The sequence below is a fragment of the Parus major genome, chromosome 1 (genome assembly GCF_001522545.3).
Source record: "Parus major isolate Abel chromosome 1, Parus_major1.1, whole genome shotgun sequence".
In the NCBI taxonomy this organism is placed as follows: domain Eukaryota; kingdom Metazoa; phylum Chordata; class Aves; order Passeriformes; family Paridae; genus Parus; species Parus major.
In genome coordinates, this window is record NC_031768.1 from 16,790,223 (window position 1) to 16,810,038 (window position 19,816).

The following is a 19,816-nucleotide window of genomic DNA, read 5'->3' on the forward strand; positions in this document are numbered from 1 at the left end:
GTATTCACAGAGGAAAGAAGAGGCTACTCAGTGCTGGCTTAAAAAAAGGGAAATTTTATTACAGTGCTTAACCTGTTCTTGAGCACTTCATTAAAAAATGTTGAGGATACTGTGTCCAAGTTGTTATTTACATCCATTTAAATTGCAGAGAAAGCAATAAATTAGCAAGTTTTTGGAAAGCTTGCCACATTAAACATAAAATTTATTTAACTGGATGTTAAATTGATGGGGTAGTACCACTTCATTTGAAAATTAAACCACTTGTTGAGAGAGATTTCTGGATAATACAGACTGAATATTCAGTTCTTTTCGCAGAATTCTGAGCAAGTCAGTGCAATGTTTACCATCCTGGTCTCAACCAAAAATATGTCAGATGAATCTGTTCTCCACCTTTCTAAAAGAACTGAACTGCTTGATATTATCAGCAAAAGCATGAGGAAAAATGAACATCTTCAGGCATTGAAATTAATTTGAAATTAAATTCTGATTTTTGAATTTCCCATATTGTGGGGAGGGGTTGGGCTAAAGAATAAGTAGGAATTTCTGGATTGTTCAGGCAAGTTGATTGTTGTCTTGAGTGTCTTCAACTTTGCTGATTTAAAAGTCTTTAACTCAAAGAGGCGTTCCTAAAGATCTGCAGTTCCTCTTGGGGTAAGGCCACAATGATGGTCACCCTGTGGCTGCCTCTGTCAAGTTCCCAGGTACCATGGGTTAGGTTTGTCCAGTTTGCTTTGCAGTCTGTCCCATGGCTCAACAAAGTGCTACCTGTCCATGTCACACCAGTTTTGGTTTCCAGCCACAGATACTGAGTTCACCTGATACATCAGTGCTGAGCAGGAGTATATGTGGAATAACTGGGGTTTATTTTAATTACATGCTTACAGTGAAAGCAAAATGAGCTGCACTCTTTGGATGATATAAGAAAGTAAATTAAGCTTTTAAGTTATTAGCTGTCATAAACTTTCATCTTTTACTTTTTGTAAGAAGTGCTAATCCAGGACAGGAAGCAATATCATCTTTTAGCAGGCTCTTGCATGTCTTTAGTAAAAAAAACCAAGTTATTTAGTGCACAGGAATGTCACTGGTAAACTGGAGGGCAGTTTCCAATACACTGAACGTACTAATGCAAAACTGGGTGTAAAACGGCCATGCTGCCATCACAGGGCATAAAAGTGGGAGAAGAGTCACCTGGGGTGCACTTTGGACAATGTGCCCTATACACAAGGGCTGGGGCCAGAGAGGGAAAGCCTTGTTGGGCGTCCATAAGAAATGCCTTGCATTCAACACAAACACATGCCACCCTTGTCAACCTCTGCTGGGGGTCTGCAGGGAAAGAAATCCCACAGAAGCGGCTGCCAGCTACAGCTGCAAGGGGGCAAGCCCAGTTCCCTGATGCCTTAATTCTGCTGGGCAGCAACAGTGCCTGTGCCTACAGGGGTTCCCACTGCCTTGCCACTCTTCCCCTTGTGCTGCTGAACAAGGCAGTGCTGCTGCCTGGCTGGGCTGTTCCTCCTCCACTGAAGGGCAGAAGCAGCCCCTGCTCCCCATCCTGACTGGAGTGGGGTGTCTGGCAGGCCCTGGCTCTGCCACCCTGAACCTCCAGAATTACTCCAAAGCACCTCCATGATCCCTGCAGAATTCACAACTGAATAAATGGATTTTGAAAGCTGCTGCTTTTAAGTAGTCATTAAAATAAAACTTGGTTCATTTTAATCCACTTTATAAGGTCCTTTTCTGTGGAATATGCAGAATAACATACAATGGGAATAGGCTGTTCCTTACAAATTTAAATCCTTTCTGTGTTCTTCTGGGGCTTTTTCCCTTTGGGAAAGAAAATAATTAAGCTTAACATTAAAAAAACTTCTAGTCTGTTTTTCTCTCCAGAATAAAATAGCGCACTCAGATAATAGTAAGGAAACACAAAACCATGCATATAACACTACTTAAGGTTATGAAGCAGAGAAGCAATACTGAAAAATACCAACTCCCAAGTTAGAAAACTGGTGGAATCCCAGATTTCATGCTAACAAATGCATAACCTAAATGTCAGATGTACAGCACTCAAATTCTGTGTAATAAACCGATGGTGTGTGAAAGTGAAGGGCAATCACAGCTACCAGTCCTACACTGCACAGGTACAGCCAGCACATTTGGGTCCAGACCTCAATAGAAACTGAAGTTTCAGCCATTGCAGAAGCAGAACTAAAGTATATTTAAATTTTTACATGCATTTCTGAGCAAGTTTGGGTTTTTGTTTTTTTTTTTTTTTTTTAATACAGCCACTCAGCTTCCCAAATGCTGTTGCAAAAAACTGTGGAGAGACAGGGAGCCTAATTACCCATGGAATTCTCACATGGTTGTTACTGGGCACTTAGTTTCTAATCTCATGGAGGCCTGGTTTGCTTGTTTCACCTGACTGGTCACAAGTTCCTACCACCCCCTCCACCGCTTTTACTTGAGCTGGAAAGCTGATTTTGCTGGGATAATGCTCTGTGACATCTGGCCGTGTGACTTGGGGTGCACAGTGTCTGCACAGGCACAAGCCAGCTCTCCCCCCAGAGAGCTGCAGGAAGCAGGGTAGCCCCAGGGAATGGAGGATGGAACCAGCCTGCTGGTGGCGAACTGAACCAGAGTTTGCCACATGCGGTGCAAGTGACCCAGCGAGACAATTGAGCATCTATAAAAAACCAGAAACCTCAGGAAAAATTTGTCTCCAAGGTGTGGTGAGAAAAAGGTGCATTATAAGAAACTGGCAGTAACAAATTTCTCAAATGGAATTAAAAACTTAGTGCTGTCTATCCTTTGAAATATGCCTTTAAAAAAAGTTATTTCAAAAGTTATGCTAATTAATTACAATTCCTACATCTGTTAATAACTAAAACATTTAATCAAATTAACTAAGCTACAGCTTTGCCTACAGTTATGACAATATATAGTGAAAATCGGGTTTGAACTGAACGTCACTTTTGTTGTATTACTCCATATTGGACAAGTCACACATGAAGAAAGAAGGAAAAACATATCATCAGCATGCTAGGTGCACTATGCATTTAGAAAAGCAAAAATATACATATATCCTGTCCAGAAACAATGTTCACTCGATCTTAACTATCCTGGGGAAAAACATTCTTGCTGTGAGGAATGCTGTTGGTAAAGTTCAGATACTCAGATTTTCTAAGGGAGTTTATGTTACATTGCTGGGAGTTGTAACAAATTCCTATTTGGGAGCACTTCATGCCTGCTTCAGGCTTCTAACCCATGGGGTCTGATGGGTTCTCTAAAGGCAGGAGCCCAGTTCTTTGGAGAGGCTAAAGACGGGGAGGTACCTCTACAGACCATTAGGGCACCTCACCTTTGGTGCCACAAGCTCTCTCCAAGTGTCTGAGGACACTGAGGTGCCCAAGTTAAAACCCGAAGATAAGTCAAGTAAAATACAGTACATCTAACAGCACAAATCTTTTAAATAAAAGTGAAAAAATACTGGTAAGGATTTATTTAACTGCAGGTACTTCGCTAATGTAGCTGTCATTTCAAGGTTTTTGTCCCAATACTTTCATTTTTATGTACCCTACTCTTCACCTTGGCCATAGGAAAGCAAGGGAGTAGGGTGCCTTAAACTATCTGTAAAATAAACCTAAAAAGGCTCTAAGTCAAGTCCTCCTCTCCCAAAACCATAAAGTATTCTTTAATGTATACACCCTTCAGTTTCTTCATCTACTCTGCAGCCATCTTGATTGAGCCTTCCAATCACATCTTTGGTTCCCAGATGGACACTTTCCACCTCTCCTGCACAAGTCAGGCAGCTTGTTTTTACCTAGAAATGGTGTGCAACCAAGAGGTATGCCAAGTATTTCTAACCTCACTCAAGGATTACAGTTTCATGGTCTCCCCTCTTTCTTGGGGATTAAGGTACTGAATAAACTGATTGTTTCTCTGTGTACTTTCTACTTGGTTTTAGTCTACTGCAATCCCTACAAGCAGTCAGCTCAGCAGCTCAGTCAGGGCAGAGAAAAATCCAACACTCATGACCAAAAAGCTCCTACTGGGAAAGTATTGTACAGTCAAACAGTGATGTCTTTGAGATCCCTTTTCTCCAATTCATAAAACAATTATATTTTTTTTTTGTCTAGAAAGCAGTATCCAATAAACAGATGAAAAATACAAATGGCAGTCATCTACACAGCCCTGGATCTGCAGTGTGCCAGGGTGTGAATTTACTGCAGACTGGCTGTTCTGTACTAACTCCTTACAGGAACAGTAAACACTTAACATACACGTAACAGAAATAAGCATATACCAAAGAGGCTTCACTTCTCTATTTATACTCAGTGTGCATCCAGGTGTTGCAGCAGTTCAGAGAGACAAGTAGCTAGAGTACTTGACATTCACACCTCTATAGGACTTAAAACTTTAATTTTCTCAAGCTTCGCACACAGTAAACTACGTTCCTTTATTAGGAAGAAACATTTTAATGTGCAAGAACACTTTATTTGAAATTCAAATATATCTGGTGCCCTATTGGGAAGATTTCTTTGTCAGCTCTATTTTTATCAATTAGTGATTTCTGAAAGTAATTCTCACTTTGTTTTGGGAGTTTCACTATTTTTTCCTCTGCTGCTTGATCTCTTTTTACCCCTGCTCCTGGATCGAGAGGAACTCCTGCTCCTGCTGCGTGTCCGACTGTGACTCCTGCTGCGACTGCGGCCTCTCCTCTTCCTGCCCCTGCTGTGCGACCTCCTCCTCTCTCGACTTCTCGACCTCCCCGACCGGCGCCGCCTCTTGTTTTTGCGGCGATTCTTTTTTCTCTCAGATTCTCCGTTTCTGCGGTAGGAATGGTCAGGGCTCGGGCTGCCCCTTCTCCTGGACCGGCTGTAGTAGTCGTCACGATGGCTCGATCTGTTTCTCCTCTCAGAGTTTTTAGACGACTGATGAGTCCGTTCAGGAGAAATCCGTATGTCTCTATTGGCCTCCCAAAACTCATTGTTTGGATTTTTGAATACATGAAGAAAGTTGCAGTGTTTCCCTCTTGGACACTTCTGTCTTTCAAATAAGCCTGCAACAGATTAGGGTTTGCTTTTTAATGAACCAGACCTGTTCAATCTGTTTCTTCATTATGTACCAATTGGAAGAAATGTAATAAACTGAATTTTGCTTCTCCAAACAGAAGAACATGCATCTGACCACCTATCAATTTAACTCACACAATATTAATTTTCATTGTGTACTTTTCTTAGAATTAGCTTTTTAACAGCTATGAAAATTTGGTTTTAGCTTAGAACAAACTTAACTTTTCATTTAATTTCATTAAATTTTATTTACCTTAATGTAAGAAGGTAAATCTAGATAAGTCACATGTTATATTTACTCCTCAGACCTGTTGATAGTCCAGAAACTGCTGTTGCTTCTCAATAGATAAATTAGTACTTCCTGGACTTTCACCTTAAGATTATTATTCCCAAAGCTAGAATCCAAACCTTTTTTCTAGGCCATGGTAAATCCACTAGAACAATTCAGACACTTACGTGACATGGTGTAATACTCCCTTTCTTTCCTGGATCTACACAAGCAAGTTAGCACATTTGTTTTCCAAACAGAAATGAATACAACATTAGGCAGATCTGAAAGCAACAGCCTAATCCCTCTTTTTCACTTCCATGAGTAAGTAAGTACCCTTTCACATATTTTCTTTCCCAAGACTCACCACATATGGCAGTTTTCCACCTCGTCACAGGACAGAATTCACAATGAAGCTGTCTGCCTGCATACCATCGTCCACTGAACAGAGCCAGAGCTGCCTGACAGTCCTTCTCCCTTCAAAAAGTAAAAGTAACAGATGGCATTACCATCACATAATCATTTCAGACACTCCTTACCAATTTTGGGCTCCCACTACAGTATGAAAATGAACTGCATGGATGATACCAACACTTCTTATTTATTACTCAGCTCCAGAGTTTGGTTCTAACACTTGGTAAGACTGTGAGTACTTACGACTGGTACTGGACATACACATTTCCTCGCAGGTGAGGCTCATAGTTGCAACTGACCTGTGGGGATGGAAACATGAAGTTAGGGCAGTGGGAGGTTTATGCTGTACAGCAGCTCACACATTCTGAGATGGGCAATTCTTATTTATGACAGTTCATCCATATCAACCTAGAGATAACGTTCTTCTCAACACTTAGTGTTAACCAAAAAAAAAAAAAAGAAAAAAGGAAAAAATAGAAAAAATAAAAGAAAGCCTTTCTGGCTTATGTTTAACTGTTTCCAGCATTATGCTTTGAGTAACTCTGGGACATTGGCTTCACCTAGTCCACAAAAAAGCTTGTACTCCATTGTCTTGCACTTGTCTGGGCCAGCCCTACTGTGCAACAGCCAAATCCTGCTCTGACAATTAGTAGTATCCTCAAGTGGAAATGTGGGATTCATTACAGTAAGAGACTCTAGAGCAATGCATCTTCACTGCATCCCTGTGAAATGGGATTGAGAAGCTGAAGATGCCATTTTACACTGTAGAGTTCTGAAAAACCTTTTTTTGTAACGATTTAGCATTCAAAGTATATCTAAAGCTCTCAAAAATACACAAATTACCTCTGAAAATTGAAATGCTGCTAGTTACAAATAATTCTGAGACAAGCAGGTCCAAGCAGGTGGAACCCAGTTCTCCAGGGCAAACTGTGGTTCCAGCCTCTGTTGCTTGCAGGCCTCTTCCTAAATCCACAGCAAGCGAGGTTTAGCGGCTCCTCTCATCCCTGAACCCTGACTGACCCTCGGGGAATACCTCTTTGTATGGTGGAGCAGCAAAGGGCCACAATAACAAGCACTTGCATAATTAAGTATTTCAGGATAAGAAGTCAAACTAGAGATAAACAGTGTCAATACAAGAACAAGTGAGAATGATTTTACCATAGACATTTTTGGGTAGGAAAAGAACCATAGTGTTTTAGGGTAGTGTTTTATCAGGATCTTCCAGGTTCTGGAGCAGCTTCCCAGAAAAAAACAGCCAGAATAAAACCTTGGGCTACACTGGAAGTCAGCTGAAAGAGAGGTGTGTATAATCTGATTCTAAATGGTCAGAGTCTCAGCTCACTCACAGTTAAGATCCCTGCAAGCCAGCATGTCATTCTGAAGAATCTCTAATGTAGAGAAAATGTGCATGAGAATCATCTTGCTGTTGCACAATTGCCTCAGAAGCCAAGGAATGCCACACTAACAGTCACAGGGACCCAAGCAGGTGCAGCTTAGCATACCTGCACAGAAGGACAGTACAAAGCCAAGGACCTGATGCTGCTGCTAAGGCTTTTCAATCCATGCTCCATAGGGAATCTGCATCCTGTCTTCTAGTAGAGGACAACCGGCTGTTATTCCATGAGTCAAAATATGGAGGGGATGCTCCACTCCTCCAAACAAGTGAAGGTTTCTTACCTATAAAGCTCATTATACAACTACTGGAAACTCACTCTTTCTACTTTCCTCTTGCTTGAAATGCTAATGCCATCTCAGTCCTGAGGCAGCTGTCAGTAGATGAACACAAAAGAAGAAAAGGCACTATGTGCCTCCTGGTGACTGCAGGAAACCACTCAGGAATGGCAAGCGGAAAGGGAAACTGCAGTAGATTCTGATACAAGGAGATTGCACATCCAAGCTGCGTATTTTGGGGCAACATGGGACTGTTAACACACATCAGTCATCTCTGAGGTCTCCATTTACAGATCCCTCTTTATCCCCATAAGAAGTAACAATATAAATGGGAAAAAATCAGTACAAAACACTGAGCAAACCAAATGCACAAAAAAGATGGATGATGAATCTCAAGACCATTTACGTAACTTACATTTCTATAATTCTTCCTACTGAAATACCTGCAATATTTTCAGTTCATTGTAATCTGATTTTATTTTATTCAGCCAGTCCTGAAATTACATTGTTTAGGTGTACACTCCAAATACATTTCATACCCCCACTATTTCATTCCTCAGGCCCCAATACAGTAGCTCAGATATTTTTATATTGTCTGCCATTCTTAATGGATCCTCTAAGGCTTAGCACAGGATAAGAAAATAAAGGACTATGAGATAAGTGGACTGTTGAGGAGCGTGCAATATAGAAGTACAAGCTTTGTAACACTTCAGGGGAATGGGAGGAAAGATTCACCCAGAGTAAGATGGTGCTCTGTAAGAACAGTGACAAGTTTCCAGGTGACATGAGAGATGCACAGTTTGTTGTAAGGACACTGCATAGTTCCCTACTGTACACAGGGTTTACCTGGGGCATACTGACCAGATTTCTCTTAAGGCTCATAAACCCCACTTAGATGCATACCTTGAATTGAACCACCTTCCCCACATTCTGAAATTCGGGGAGCACATCCTCATAGAACTCCAGGAACTGCTGGTAGGTCTCCTCATCACTGTACTCCAGACTGGCATCCGTGTCATAGTCGTCTCTCCGGCACTGCTCCATGCCAAAAGTGATGAACATCCCTCGCACCAGCAGTGTCTTGCTAGATGTAGGGTAGTTATGCTTGCGAGAACATCTGGACAGGTGCAGTGAAGAAAGAAAAGTGGAAAGATTGGCACTTTCAGCAGAAGATACACTTGTTGAAGCTTCAAATATCTGTCATTTTCAGTTACATTTATTATAAAAGAAATTCCATTAGAGGAAGATCAAGATATTTCAATTACTAAACCAGATCTTTCGGAGTGAGTTTGTACATAACCTTAAGGCTTCCTTAATGCCATTAACAAACACATTCTTGCTTAAGAAAGCAGAACTACAAAAACTATAGATACCAGTGTCACAATGAGGGCTGAATTTCTTTAAGGCTACTAGGGTTAATGTGTTCCCGTTTTCTGAAGGGCTTAAAATATTGTCAGGAGTCTTTCTATAACGAGATTTTAAAGCAAGTCCCTGCTCTTCTTTTTGCAAACTGAACAACTTTTATTGAAGTTGTTCTTACCATATGGGGGTGGAAAGCAGGAATAAGGGAAAACCAGCACATTTACACCTGCACCTGGATGCATACAAGACTGGTATTTTTGCACTTCTAACAAAAAAAAACCAAAACAACAAAACAACCCCAAAACAAACAAAACCAACCAACCAAACAAAAAAAAGTAAACCAAAAATGAACAAAACCTCCCAAACCCCTAAAAAAAAATCCACACCAAAAAAACCCCAAACAGAAAAAGAATTCTTCTAAATCAGTTCAATCTTAATCTGCATCTTCTTGGCAGCCATAAAAGTATTAGATCTCCCTCACCATTCATCATATTCAGGCTACCTTGCTAATGCTGAAATACAATTCTCCCCTAGACACCTTTAGATTCAGTAAGAACACAGATGTTCTCCATGTTTATTTCACTGTGCTTTATGATTCCCATTCAATATGTCCCCAAGCAACTGGGTCATGCACTCTCCAACACATTCCTCCTTTTCATGACATGATGAGAAAAACATCCAGACTAGTCTAGTCTCTTTATGTCACTGGACAGCACAGATGAACTGCAAGGGAGGTCAGGTCTCAAAATGGACAATTACAACCCAGACTTCAGCTAGGAAGTTTTTCTACACCAGTCAGTCAGAAATGGACCCTCACCTTCTGGTTGACCCCTTACTTCAAAATGCAAACAACAACAACAACAACAACCAAATAAAAACAAACAAACAAAAAATCCAATCTCCAAACCCAAAACTAAACCAGGAGACCATTAATTTGATGATTATTGTTTTTTTACATTTTAGAAGCTGCCTCCTTTTGCTGTTCAATTTCAATAATAGAACAAAAAATATTAAACCCACCTATTATTATCTGTACACAAAATTATATATTCACATGACAGAAAAAAAGGAACCCCACAATAAATGAATGACCCAAGAATCCCATATTACTGCAAAATGTTAGGGTTTGAATTACTGGTGAAATTGGTAAACTCAGTTAGTTTTAGCTTCTGTAGGACATAATGAGTTTTGACAAGATTCAACAGTTACTTGTTGATAACACTGGCTTTTAATTTTTCACATCTTCCAACCCATCCTTCCAGTCCTACCCTAGCTGTACCAGTCCTTCAACTTGCAGACAGCACCAGACATTAAAATGACCAGATTATGAAGGAAGCAGGTATGTTAGGAAAAAAAAGGAAGATGAAAGAGAGGTAGCTGAGATCAACAGGGATGAAAGAGGAAGGGCAGAATATGATGTTTCTCAGTACTTATTTTCCAAGGGTTATTCATAGTTCAAATGCAAAGTTCAAAGCAAAACTGAATTTTATGCAATCCATAAATAATCCATGGAGGTTATCTCCATTAAAGACCACTGAAACAAAAAAACCCTGCAAAGATACAAAGACCAAGACAACTGAAAAAAAATGCTGTCTGCAGTGACATATGCTGGTGAAATTTTTATTATGAAATTCAACACATATTTCAGAATAGAAAAAAAAGAAGATGTGAACTCGAAGCTTCCATATAGTTGAATTATCTTATAATTATCCACAATATACATAACAGTGGAACAAATTACTCTCGGGATAAAGAAAACTACAATAGCTAAACCACACATGTTTCACTGATACAAGTTAGAAAATAACCTCTTAAGTTTTTACTGAGGGTTCATGTAATAAATATGAAAGTCCTTCCCTGCTAAGCTGTTGTTTCTCCTTAGCACAAAAAAAATAAATTAAAAACAAAAAAAAATCAGGCAGTTTCAAGCCAGAAGCTGTATTTGGGCCATCATTGTTCCTGGTCACCAATAAGCATGTAGTCCATAAATTCATTTATACTTCTGGCTTCCTCTATGTCCTCTGGGAACAAATTTGCCATTTGTTTCATGTAAGAAAGTATTTTCTTTTTCAAAGCTGGTAAACGTTCTGAGACACCTGACTAAACTGCAAATAATCATTCCCACCCTACTTCTGAGTTTGCTGTTCATCTACCACAGTCCTCTTCCATCCCCCTCTTTGAAAGCAGTCTGGACTTGTCAGTCACTGTACAGAGGTGTTGCTCATCTCTCATTATCCTGATGAGCTTCTCTGTTCTTGCCTTTTACAACACTTACCTCCTTAGATAAGGGTACCCTGTCAGTGTAGCAGAACCACAACTGAATGTATCCCAGATTTAAATAGTGAGAACTCTGGAAGCTACCTGACAACTTTCCCAAATGTGCAGATTTACCTCAATTTACTTTAGTCCGCTGGGGATTTGAACATGTGCAAATCAGAAAATATAAAAAACAATCATCTGACATATCAGACCTGTACTATTAACAGACCATACACATTCTGTCAGACTATATCTGTGCATTAGTCTAAGCTAAGGAGAACTCAAGTCTGACCAATGTAACCAGAATGCAACACCAATAACATGCCATAACAATATATATGGCTCAATTCCAGCCAGGAAATGCTCTGCTCTCAATCCACATCCAAATACACAGAACTATTTTATGCAGCAATTTTTCCTCAGTTTGCTTATGACCTAATTAAGTTGCCTCCTTTTTATCTCCCCAGCACACTTCTATCCTGGTAAAAATTCAATGGATTACCTGTCTCCAAATCGGCAGGAACCTGTTTTAATATAAAATGGGCAATTCGCTCTATCCTTCTCTGTTCCCAGATTCTCTGGGGGCTCTGGGTTATGCCAACTCACACCATTCTCCAGCTGTGGAAGAAACATTAAAATAGACAAAAGTTAGAAAATAGTAAAGAAACAGCGTCAGAAATACAACTTAACAACTGAATTCACATGCAGTTATGAGCATTATGTTTCTACAAGGCAAGCTGAGCCTATTTAAAGCATTCTTTTTCAAAGCTGCCCTGTGCCTTGGGTCTCACTTTATACACATGTGTCATGGTTTAACCCCAGCCAGCAGCCAAGCCCCACAGAGCCATTTGCTCACAGCCCCACCAAGTGGGATCAGGAAGAAAATGGAAGGGTAAAAGATATAAAAGTCATGCATTGAAATAAAGACAGTTTAAGGAAAGCAAAGGCCAAGCACACAAGCAAAGCAAAACCAGGAATTAATTCACTGCTTCCCATGGGCAGGCAGGTGTTCAGCCATCTCCAGGAAAGCAAGGCCCCACCACATATAACAGGGACTTGGGAAGGCAAACCCCATCTCTCCAAATGTCCTCCCTTTCCTCATTCTTCCCACACTTTATATACTGAGCATGATGTCAGATGGTCTGGAACATCCCTTTGGTCAGTTGGGGTCACCTGTCCTGGCTGTGTCCCAACCAAACATGCACCCTCTCCCTCTTCACCAGTGTGGCAGTATGAGAAGCAGAAAAAGCCTTGGCAGGAAAGGCCTTGGGTCTGTGTAGGCCGTGCTCACCAATAACAAAAACGTCTCCACATTTTCAACCCTATTTTAAATGTAAATCCAAAACGAAGCCCCATTCTAGCCACTGTGAAAAAAATTAACCCTACCCCAGCCAAAACCACAAAATCTGGCAGAGAGAAAGCTAGGACTATTTACTTATTTTTCTCTGCAACAGCCCAAAGCTCAGTAAGCTCATCATTATCACTGTTACATGCATCTAAAAAAGGCTAAAATAAAAGTAACCTGCCAAAGGACCAAAGAATTTAAAAAAACATTAAATTCATAGGTAGAACTGGAAGTAAAAGTGTCTGTACTAATTATCTTGGGTCATTAAGATTTTTATAATTCAAAACCAGGTTGTTGCAAGCCTTGAACAAGACACATATTTAAAAAGGAATTTTCATTCTAACCAAACAGTCTGTAAAGCTGCCTGGCCAGAGTTCTCATTTTAAATCAACTAAAAATTCTTTTTATTCACAAGCAGCATTTGACCCAGCTACCAATTCTGTTCATGACTTGCAGACATAATTTTCTATCACCAGAACAGCCCTGTTATGTCAGCAGTAACTGAACCCTGAACTGATACTCTAATGCAGTCTCTAACATACCACATTTCTGACTGTTCCTTTGCAGGCACAACTGCTAATGCATCTTGAGCTCTGAGCAGGCAGCAGTTCAGAGCAGTTTCCTACCCATCTTCTGAAACAGATTCCCTACCTAAAGAATTGTTTAAACATTATTTGGAACCAAATTAACTCAAATGTAGCTTATGGCAGTCAATAAACAATGGATAACCAGGTTAAAACTTATTTTTCAGATTCATGCAGTGGTTTAATCAGAGCAAGAATCTTCACAAGTTCAACCATGTGACAGGGATAAAAAGCCAAATTATTCTTTAAGGCAATCTCTAAGATTCAAATGAAAACTGCAGTTTTCTTTTCTACACACTGCCAGCTTGAGATCCATGCTCTTCCAAGCATCCAAGCAGTCAAGGTTCTCCCCACTTTTTCTTTTCCTTAAGGATCTGTGCCCTCCTCTACCACTGAATCCTCTTATTTAGAGCCTGACATCTGCTTTAAAAGATAGGTTTATCTTGCCACCCAGGACTGACAGATTTATTTAGAATTACAATTCACAAATAAGCCATCATGCATAGTGTTTTTTAACAGCACACAGCAGTATTTCCAGGTTCATTTTGACTCAGACCTCCGGAACAGTCATCAGCATGCACAACTGCACTGCCACCAACCAGCCAGAAATATGCTTAATTATGTTCCACCCAGTAAATAATTGTTTACAGCTCATGCAAGCCACTATATATTAAATTTATTCAGGCCATTAGGTTCTCGAGAGCAGATGGACAGCATGCTAGAAGGCAAACACTTGATGGAAATTAAATTACTTTTCAGTTCTTTTTTCAGAAAGTCTCTGAGCATACCTGGCTTTCAGCTTGATCCAGCATCCTCTGCACAGCTGCCTATAAATGGTGCAAACACAGGACTAGTAAAAACCCTGAGGACACGCAAAACATCTGGTTTCTTTAGTTAAGAACCTAATTTATAATGCTCAGTGATTATGCATAATGAAAGTGTGATGGAGTTTGCTTTAAAAACAGGAGATTTACTTTTGGCTCTGTAGCAATTCAGGTACTACAAAGCTGTTAAAGGATACATCAGACAAGACCTTCACGTAGATGGTTTTCTCAACTAAATGATAGACAACATAAAAGTTTGATTTTCTTTTTTAAAACTATCATTGAACTATCAATGCTTAAATCTATCTCCTGCTCTAGTACACTGCCTGGTTACAGGTAAGTCCGTAATTGTTTAACTGCATGAAATATTTTAACTTGCACATTTTATGGAAAAGACAGAAAAATGCAATGATTAGTGAGCCTCTGTTAAGGCAAGACATGTAATTGGTAAGAAACTTAAACATCGTAAGTTAACCATATCTTGCCTTCCAAATACAGGAAAGCAATGAGGATATTCTTTCCCTTCCTTTTTCCAAGTGGGCTGAGCCAAACAATACCACTCTCCAAAACTGGCTGCACACTACTTCTAATAAATTGTTCTATGAACTTCCTAGAAAAAAAAGACATTTAAACATATCAATACTAGAAAATATGCTAGGACTGGTTTAATTTGGAAGAGAAATAATTAAATTTACAAAGAACAAATGAAAATTAAAAAATTCAATTCAAGATGAGGACCCAGACAGCATCTGGTAGTCATCACCAAGGATATCAGATAGTATCCACCCTAATAAAGAAAAACGAAGCAGAACAAACAAACAAAACTCCCCAAACCACACAAACAAGAAAAAAAATAAAAAGACAAAACTACTCCTTCAATGTCTCCAAAAAAAGCTTCAAACCACCTGCACCCATCAAACCAGAAAATCTACTTCTTAATTTTAGGGAGAGAGATTAGTTTTTCACTTGTATCACTGTTAGAATATGAATAAACTGCTGTTTCAAGAGACAGGCAAAACAAATGAAACAACTTTCTGTTGCTAAAATGGGTGGCTCTGCTCCTAGCTTGGCAATCAGTTTCCCTTTGGGTGTTTGTCATTGCCCTCTATGAGCCAATTTAACTCACTACCCCCATAAATAATAACCCAGAAAAACACAAGACAAAGAATCCAATAACCAAACAAAATAGAAAGCTGCTTCAATCTAGTTCAGGGACACCAGTTATCCCACTGAGGCCTTGGGCAAACCCAGACACAAGGACAGAGGGGAGGAATAAAATCCTGCTGTTATCATGATTAAACTCTCTCCAAACTGTATCTCAACCCTAAATAAAGGACATGAGCAGAGTTTTCTCTGCCTACTCTGCAAAGAGAGAAATGGACACTTGAACACCAGAGGAAGTAATACAAGGAAATACAACAGGAAATACACTAACTGCTGTTCTTTGGCATCCCTCATTCACGTGTTACATCATCAGTGGCACAACCAGCTGTTAACTACAGAGAATCAGAACTGTCTGCTCATGGCTCTTCTCCTGCTGTGCCTATCAGACACAACTGCAAGACATTTTCCAGTGAAATGACTGGAAACTTTGTGATTATGGAGAATCTAATATGACCAGATCCTAGAAAGCTGCGGTCACCCTTCAGTGGCAGTAAGAGGCCAGTCCTCACACTGGATTACTTTATAGGACATCTTATTTCCAGGGCACTGAACTTCTAAAACTTAAAAAGAATGTATCATTAACAGAAATATTATCAATGACTTGCATCTTCAATATAACTTTTTATTCCACCCAAGGAGCTCTGAAAAAAGATACGTCCTGTTGGATGAGTCAGGTAAAGAAGAGCTGTAACACATCTTTTGATTAAGAACTGTGTTAAGGAACAGCAGCAATGTACTTCCATATTCCATATCCTCTTTGGACATTTTCTTCAGGACTGACTGTGTTCAACTGGGACATTAAGGAAGGATTATCTTTAATACATGATGCAGAAAGTGCACTTATCAGAACCTGCATTGGCACAGTACCTTTGTATTACCTGACGTAAACAATTACATACTGTGAACAACCAGATGCATTAACAAGAGTTACACTTCAGTGCATGGACCCCCTGGATACTCTTTAAGACTGAATAATGGTTTAGGAACTTAGACAGAACGGGTTAATTAATGCATTTGCCAATTATAACAAAATGCCTCTTCAACGTGTGTAACTGTTGCATCTGATCATGTCACAGGATATATAACATGTATATCCTCCCACCACCAGGAATCACCTCTCTCTCTCTCTTCTCTTGTTGCTTCTGCTGTGCCACTTCTCTCTCTTTTCTTTGCTGCTCTTCCCATTCTTCTTTGATCTTCCTCTTTATAATAAAAGAATAAATTAAGGAACAATACTTTACAATCAAAGTCAAAACTACCATGTTGCATTACAACTCCTTCACCATTAAGTTTTCATCCAGTCACAAGCAACTAAATCTCTGACAAAAACCCTTTTAAGAGTTGTTGTTTTCTTCTCTTTTCAATTTTGCTTTTTTATACAAAAGAGTGGAGAGTCTATGCTTTCAAACACACGAGCATTATGAAACATGGGTCCATCACAAAATAATAAAAGTCATTACACTAAGTCTACCTTGTTGCCAAGCACAACTGTAAAGTTTTACATCTTTGTACCTCTTCTTCTTCTTGACGCTTTCTTGCAGCCTCTTCTTTTTCTTTCTTTAGCTTGAACTCTTCTTGGGCCTTTTCTTCTCTCAGCAACCACTGCTCATGTAGTTTTTGTCTACCAAAGAAACCAGACACCACTTACACCACCAACTTAAGGACTACCCACAACTGATGCAACTGTCATAAATACAATTCAAATTTTTTTACTACCGTAATAACTGTAGCTTATCTTATCTTATTTAAAACAGGAAATTCCATAGGAATCATTCAGGCTTTAGAAGAAAGGATTGTATAGCCTGACATATTAAATAAAGATTGTGTTTCACAGAACATATTCAAACTTTTCAAAGTACTAAAACGGAATTGATTACGAAAGTGTTTATTTCATATATGCAATTTTCTACATTTCTCACCTTTCTGCCTCAAGTTTTTTTTCTTCTTCTTCTTCCTCCTCTTCTTCCACTTCTTCCTCTTCCTCCTCAGACACAGATTCATCTTTTTCTGCAGCTTCTGAGAAAATACACAATTCAATGCATCTACATAACTGCATGCTACAGCCAACACAAGTACACAAAATTATATCTTTAAGCAAAAAATAAAAACCAATCACTTCTAGTTCCACTGACAGTACCAAATACTTCAGTTACCTGAATCCCTTAGCTTGGCAAGTGCCTGCCGCTTTTTTTTCCTCTTCTCCTTCTTCAGAATAGCTCTGTACTTTTGATGGCTGAAGATGAGAAAACATTTTTTATGTTAAAGCCAAACATCTACCATACCTGCACTTAATTTCCTTCACCAATATAAAATTCTACAAACTGCAAAATTAACAGGCATTTATATGAAACAGTAACTCAACAGCAGCATCTGATGTGACAATGAAATCCATAAATCTGTGGCTGTGCCTTTCAGACTTGCATGTGGGCAGTAGCAAGAAGCTACAGAGGGGGTCTCATCTTTTTTGAACTCTGCAGTATTTGACATCATCACCAACTCCATGAAATCTCCTTCAGCTCCCGAAACTTGCTCACTAGATAAGAGAGGAAAACTTGGGGATCTCTTACTCTATAATTTTGGCACACCTTTCAGCACATTCTAGTCTTTCTTTTACAGGACATGAAATTTCACATCCTTTCTATTCTCCTTTGATATTCTCCACAGGCAGCAGTCTCAATGCACAGCTAACAAAACACACTCCACAGCCCCCACAGACAATGTTCAGCACTGCTCTTCTGCTACAGAAGCTTGGCCAGACTCTTCCTTGCTTGTCTGACAGCTTTGAACAGCTGCCTACAAGCAGCACCATGTTTTCACTATGGTTAAAATGCCTCTAATGTCTAAAAGCCTTTTCACATCAAGCTCTTTTCTGTCAAGTTTCATTCTATCTTTCCTCTTCTTAAGCAGGTCATAATGGAGAAATAGGAAGGAGGGATTATCTTCAGCTCTAGTCATTGTGCCACACCAAATGCTGATGGGAGATGGAAACCTTCCCCTTTTGGAGCGTGTAATTTTAAAAGATTCCACAAGTGTAACTCAGCAAGCCAAAACTTCACCCACATCTCCAATCCTGTTCAGGATTACTCACATCCTCACCACCTGCACACCTGCGTGTGCCAAGGTGACAGCACGGTGTTTGACCCGGCAGCAGCGCCTGCCCGCACAGACCAATGTCCCCACCTGGGGCCTCAGCCTCTGACCCGGCCAGCCTGGCCGCTTCTCACCCCGTGTCCCTGCCTGAAATGAATCGTATCCCTCAGCAGGTGCCTGGGGCTGACAAGTGAGAAGCTCCTTCCCAGTTCCCTGGAAACTTCCCTTTCTTGAAACCCAAAGAAGGAAGGAAGGAAGGGACGGAGGAACTCCCCTTACTCCCAGGCCAGCACACGAGGAGCTGGGCACACATCTGGCACGCAAGGAGCAGCCCAAGCCGCTCCAGACTGGGGTCCGCCTCTCCCTGCAGCCTCACGACACCGGAGCGAGGCCTTGGCAAACACCACGACCGGGGAATCCCGTTGTGAGCATGGCTGCCCTGGCCCACAGCCTCCGCGCCGGTGCTGGACGGGCTCAGCCCGGGCACGCACACGCCGCTGCCTCCGCTGCTCCTCACATCAGCCAGCGCCGCCGCTTTCCCGGGCTCGGGCGGGCGGCCACGGCGGCCCCGCTCCCGCGGCTCCGGCCGGGGGCGGGACCGGCAGCGCCCCCCGCTCCGCCGCCTCCGGGCCCGCTCGCTGCCCCCAGCGCGGCGGCGCTCCCGTCCCGCGAACCACGGAGCCCAGTTCCCTCCGTCCCGCCGGGCCACGGCCGCGCGGAGCTGCGCCACTGCCGGGCCCGGCCACGGGGCGGCCTCATCCGCGGCCGTCGCGCGCTCTGGAGGTCCCGGCCAGGACGGGGCCGAGACTCTCCGCAAGGACCCGCGGACCCTCCCCCTTGCCCCCGGGCGTCCCGGGCCCGGCCCGGCCGCGGCCTCACCTCGGCTTCCCCAGGGGGGGCTCTGGCGCTAACATGGGCGCCGCCATCTTGCTGTACAGACGGGACGTCACGTGACTCCGCGGCGGAAGGGCGCGCAATCGGTTCCGGCGGGCGCGCGCGGGCTCGGGCGCGCGCTGTGGTGCCGTGGCTGAGGGGCGGCGGGGTCCGTGCGGCACCGAGCGCGTGGAAAGGCAGCATCTGGGAGCCCCAGTTACCAAAATCTCCAAAAGACCACGAGCGAGAGAGTGGACAGAATATTCCGTAATCACAGAATCACAGATTGGGTCAGGTTGGAAGGGACCACGGTGGTCCACATCTGCTCCTACCTCACTGCTCAAACACGGCCATCAAAGGGCGCAGGGCTGTTTCCAGACGGTTCCTGAATATCTCCCGTGAGGGAGACTATGCACTCTGTGTGGGCAATTTTTTCCAGTGCTTGGTCACACACGGTAGAGAAGTTCTTGCTGATGTGCATTAGTTTCTGCCCGTTTCTCTTGTCCCACCACCGAGACTATGGCCCACTGCTGGACTCAAACTTTGACACCCCCCTCTTGATGTTAATACGTGTTGGTGAGGTGTGTTCTCAGTTGTCTTTTCGAGGCTGAACAGGCCCAATTCCCTCAGCCTTTCCTGGCTGTGTGTGATGTCCTCAGCCCTGTTGGGTAGCTGGGTGCCTGTGCAGTGCTGTCTGAGCTTGCCTGGGGTGTAGCTGCACATGGCAGTACCTGAGTGCCCACAGCCCGTGCTCTGTGTGTGAGATGTCTGGGTTGTGTTAGGAATTGTGTGTGGGAGAGAGGTGTTCAGTGCCTGCCATGAGGTGAACGAGTGTGTCCCTTTGCTGTGAGTGTGCCTGCTCTGCCCCACAGCCTCTGAGGATTGGGGGAAGTCAG

General features: G+C 41.9%; 1 protein-coding gene across 4 annotated transcripts; it reads right to left on the reverse strand.

Annotated features, from left to right (window-relative positions):
• Positions 1 to 34: 34 nt before the first annotated feature.
• On the reverse strand, positions 35 to 19,034 carry ZRSR2 (zinc finger CCCH-type, RNA binding motif and serine/arginine rich 2). Of its 4 annotated transcripts, none has more exons than XM_033512497.1 (11): positions 18,927 to 19,034; positions 17,111 to 17,190; positions 16,877 to 16,970; positions 16,470 to 16,578; positions 16,073 to 16,159; positions 13,758 to 13,796; positions 11,543 to 11,658; positions 8,323 to 8,536; positions 5,992 to 6,047; positions 5,702 to 5,811; positions 35 to 5,053 (listed from the first exon to the last, which is right to left on the reverse strand). In XM_033512497.1, exons 1-11 carry the CDS (start codon positions 18,971 to 18,973, stop codon positions 4,578 to 4,580), a joined length of 1,428 nt encoding a protein of 475 aa, XP_033368388.1. In that variant the 5' UTR covers positions 18,974 to 19,034; the 3' UTR covers positions 35 to 4,577. The 4 variants fall into 4 exon arrangements, with proteins under 4 accessions (XP_033368388.1, XP_033368383.1, XP_033368396.1 ...); XM_033512492.1 differs by having other exon boundaries at positions 16,877 to 16,973; XM_033512505.1 differs by lacking the exon at positions 13,758 to 13,796 and having other exon boundaries at positions 16,877 to 16,973.
• Positions 19,035 to 19,816: the final 782 nt, after the last annotated feature.

Excerpts from the sequence above, each read along its gene's own strand:
- ZRSR2 (XM_033512492.1), bottom strand. The coding sequence starts at position 18,973 with ATGGCGGCGCCCATGTTAGCGCCAGAGCCCCCCCTGGGGAAGCCGAG. Across the intron at positions 16,160-16,469 it reads AGCGTCAAGAAGAAGAAGAG|AGGAAGATCAAAGAAGAATG; the intron begins GTACAAAGATGT and ends TTTATTATAAAG. Across the intron at positions 8,537-11,542 it reads TCCTGCCGATTTGGAGACAG|ATGTTCTCGCAAGCATAACT; the intron begins GTAATCCATTGA and ends GCACCTGTCCAG.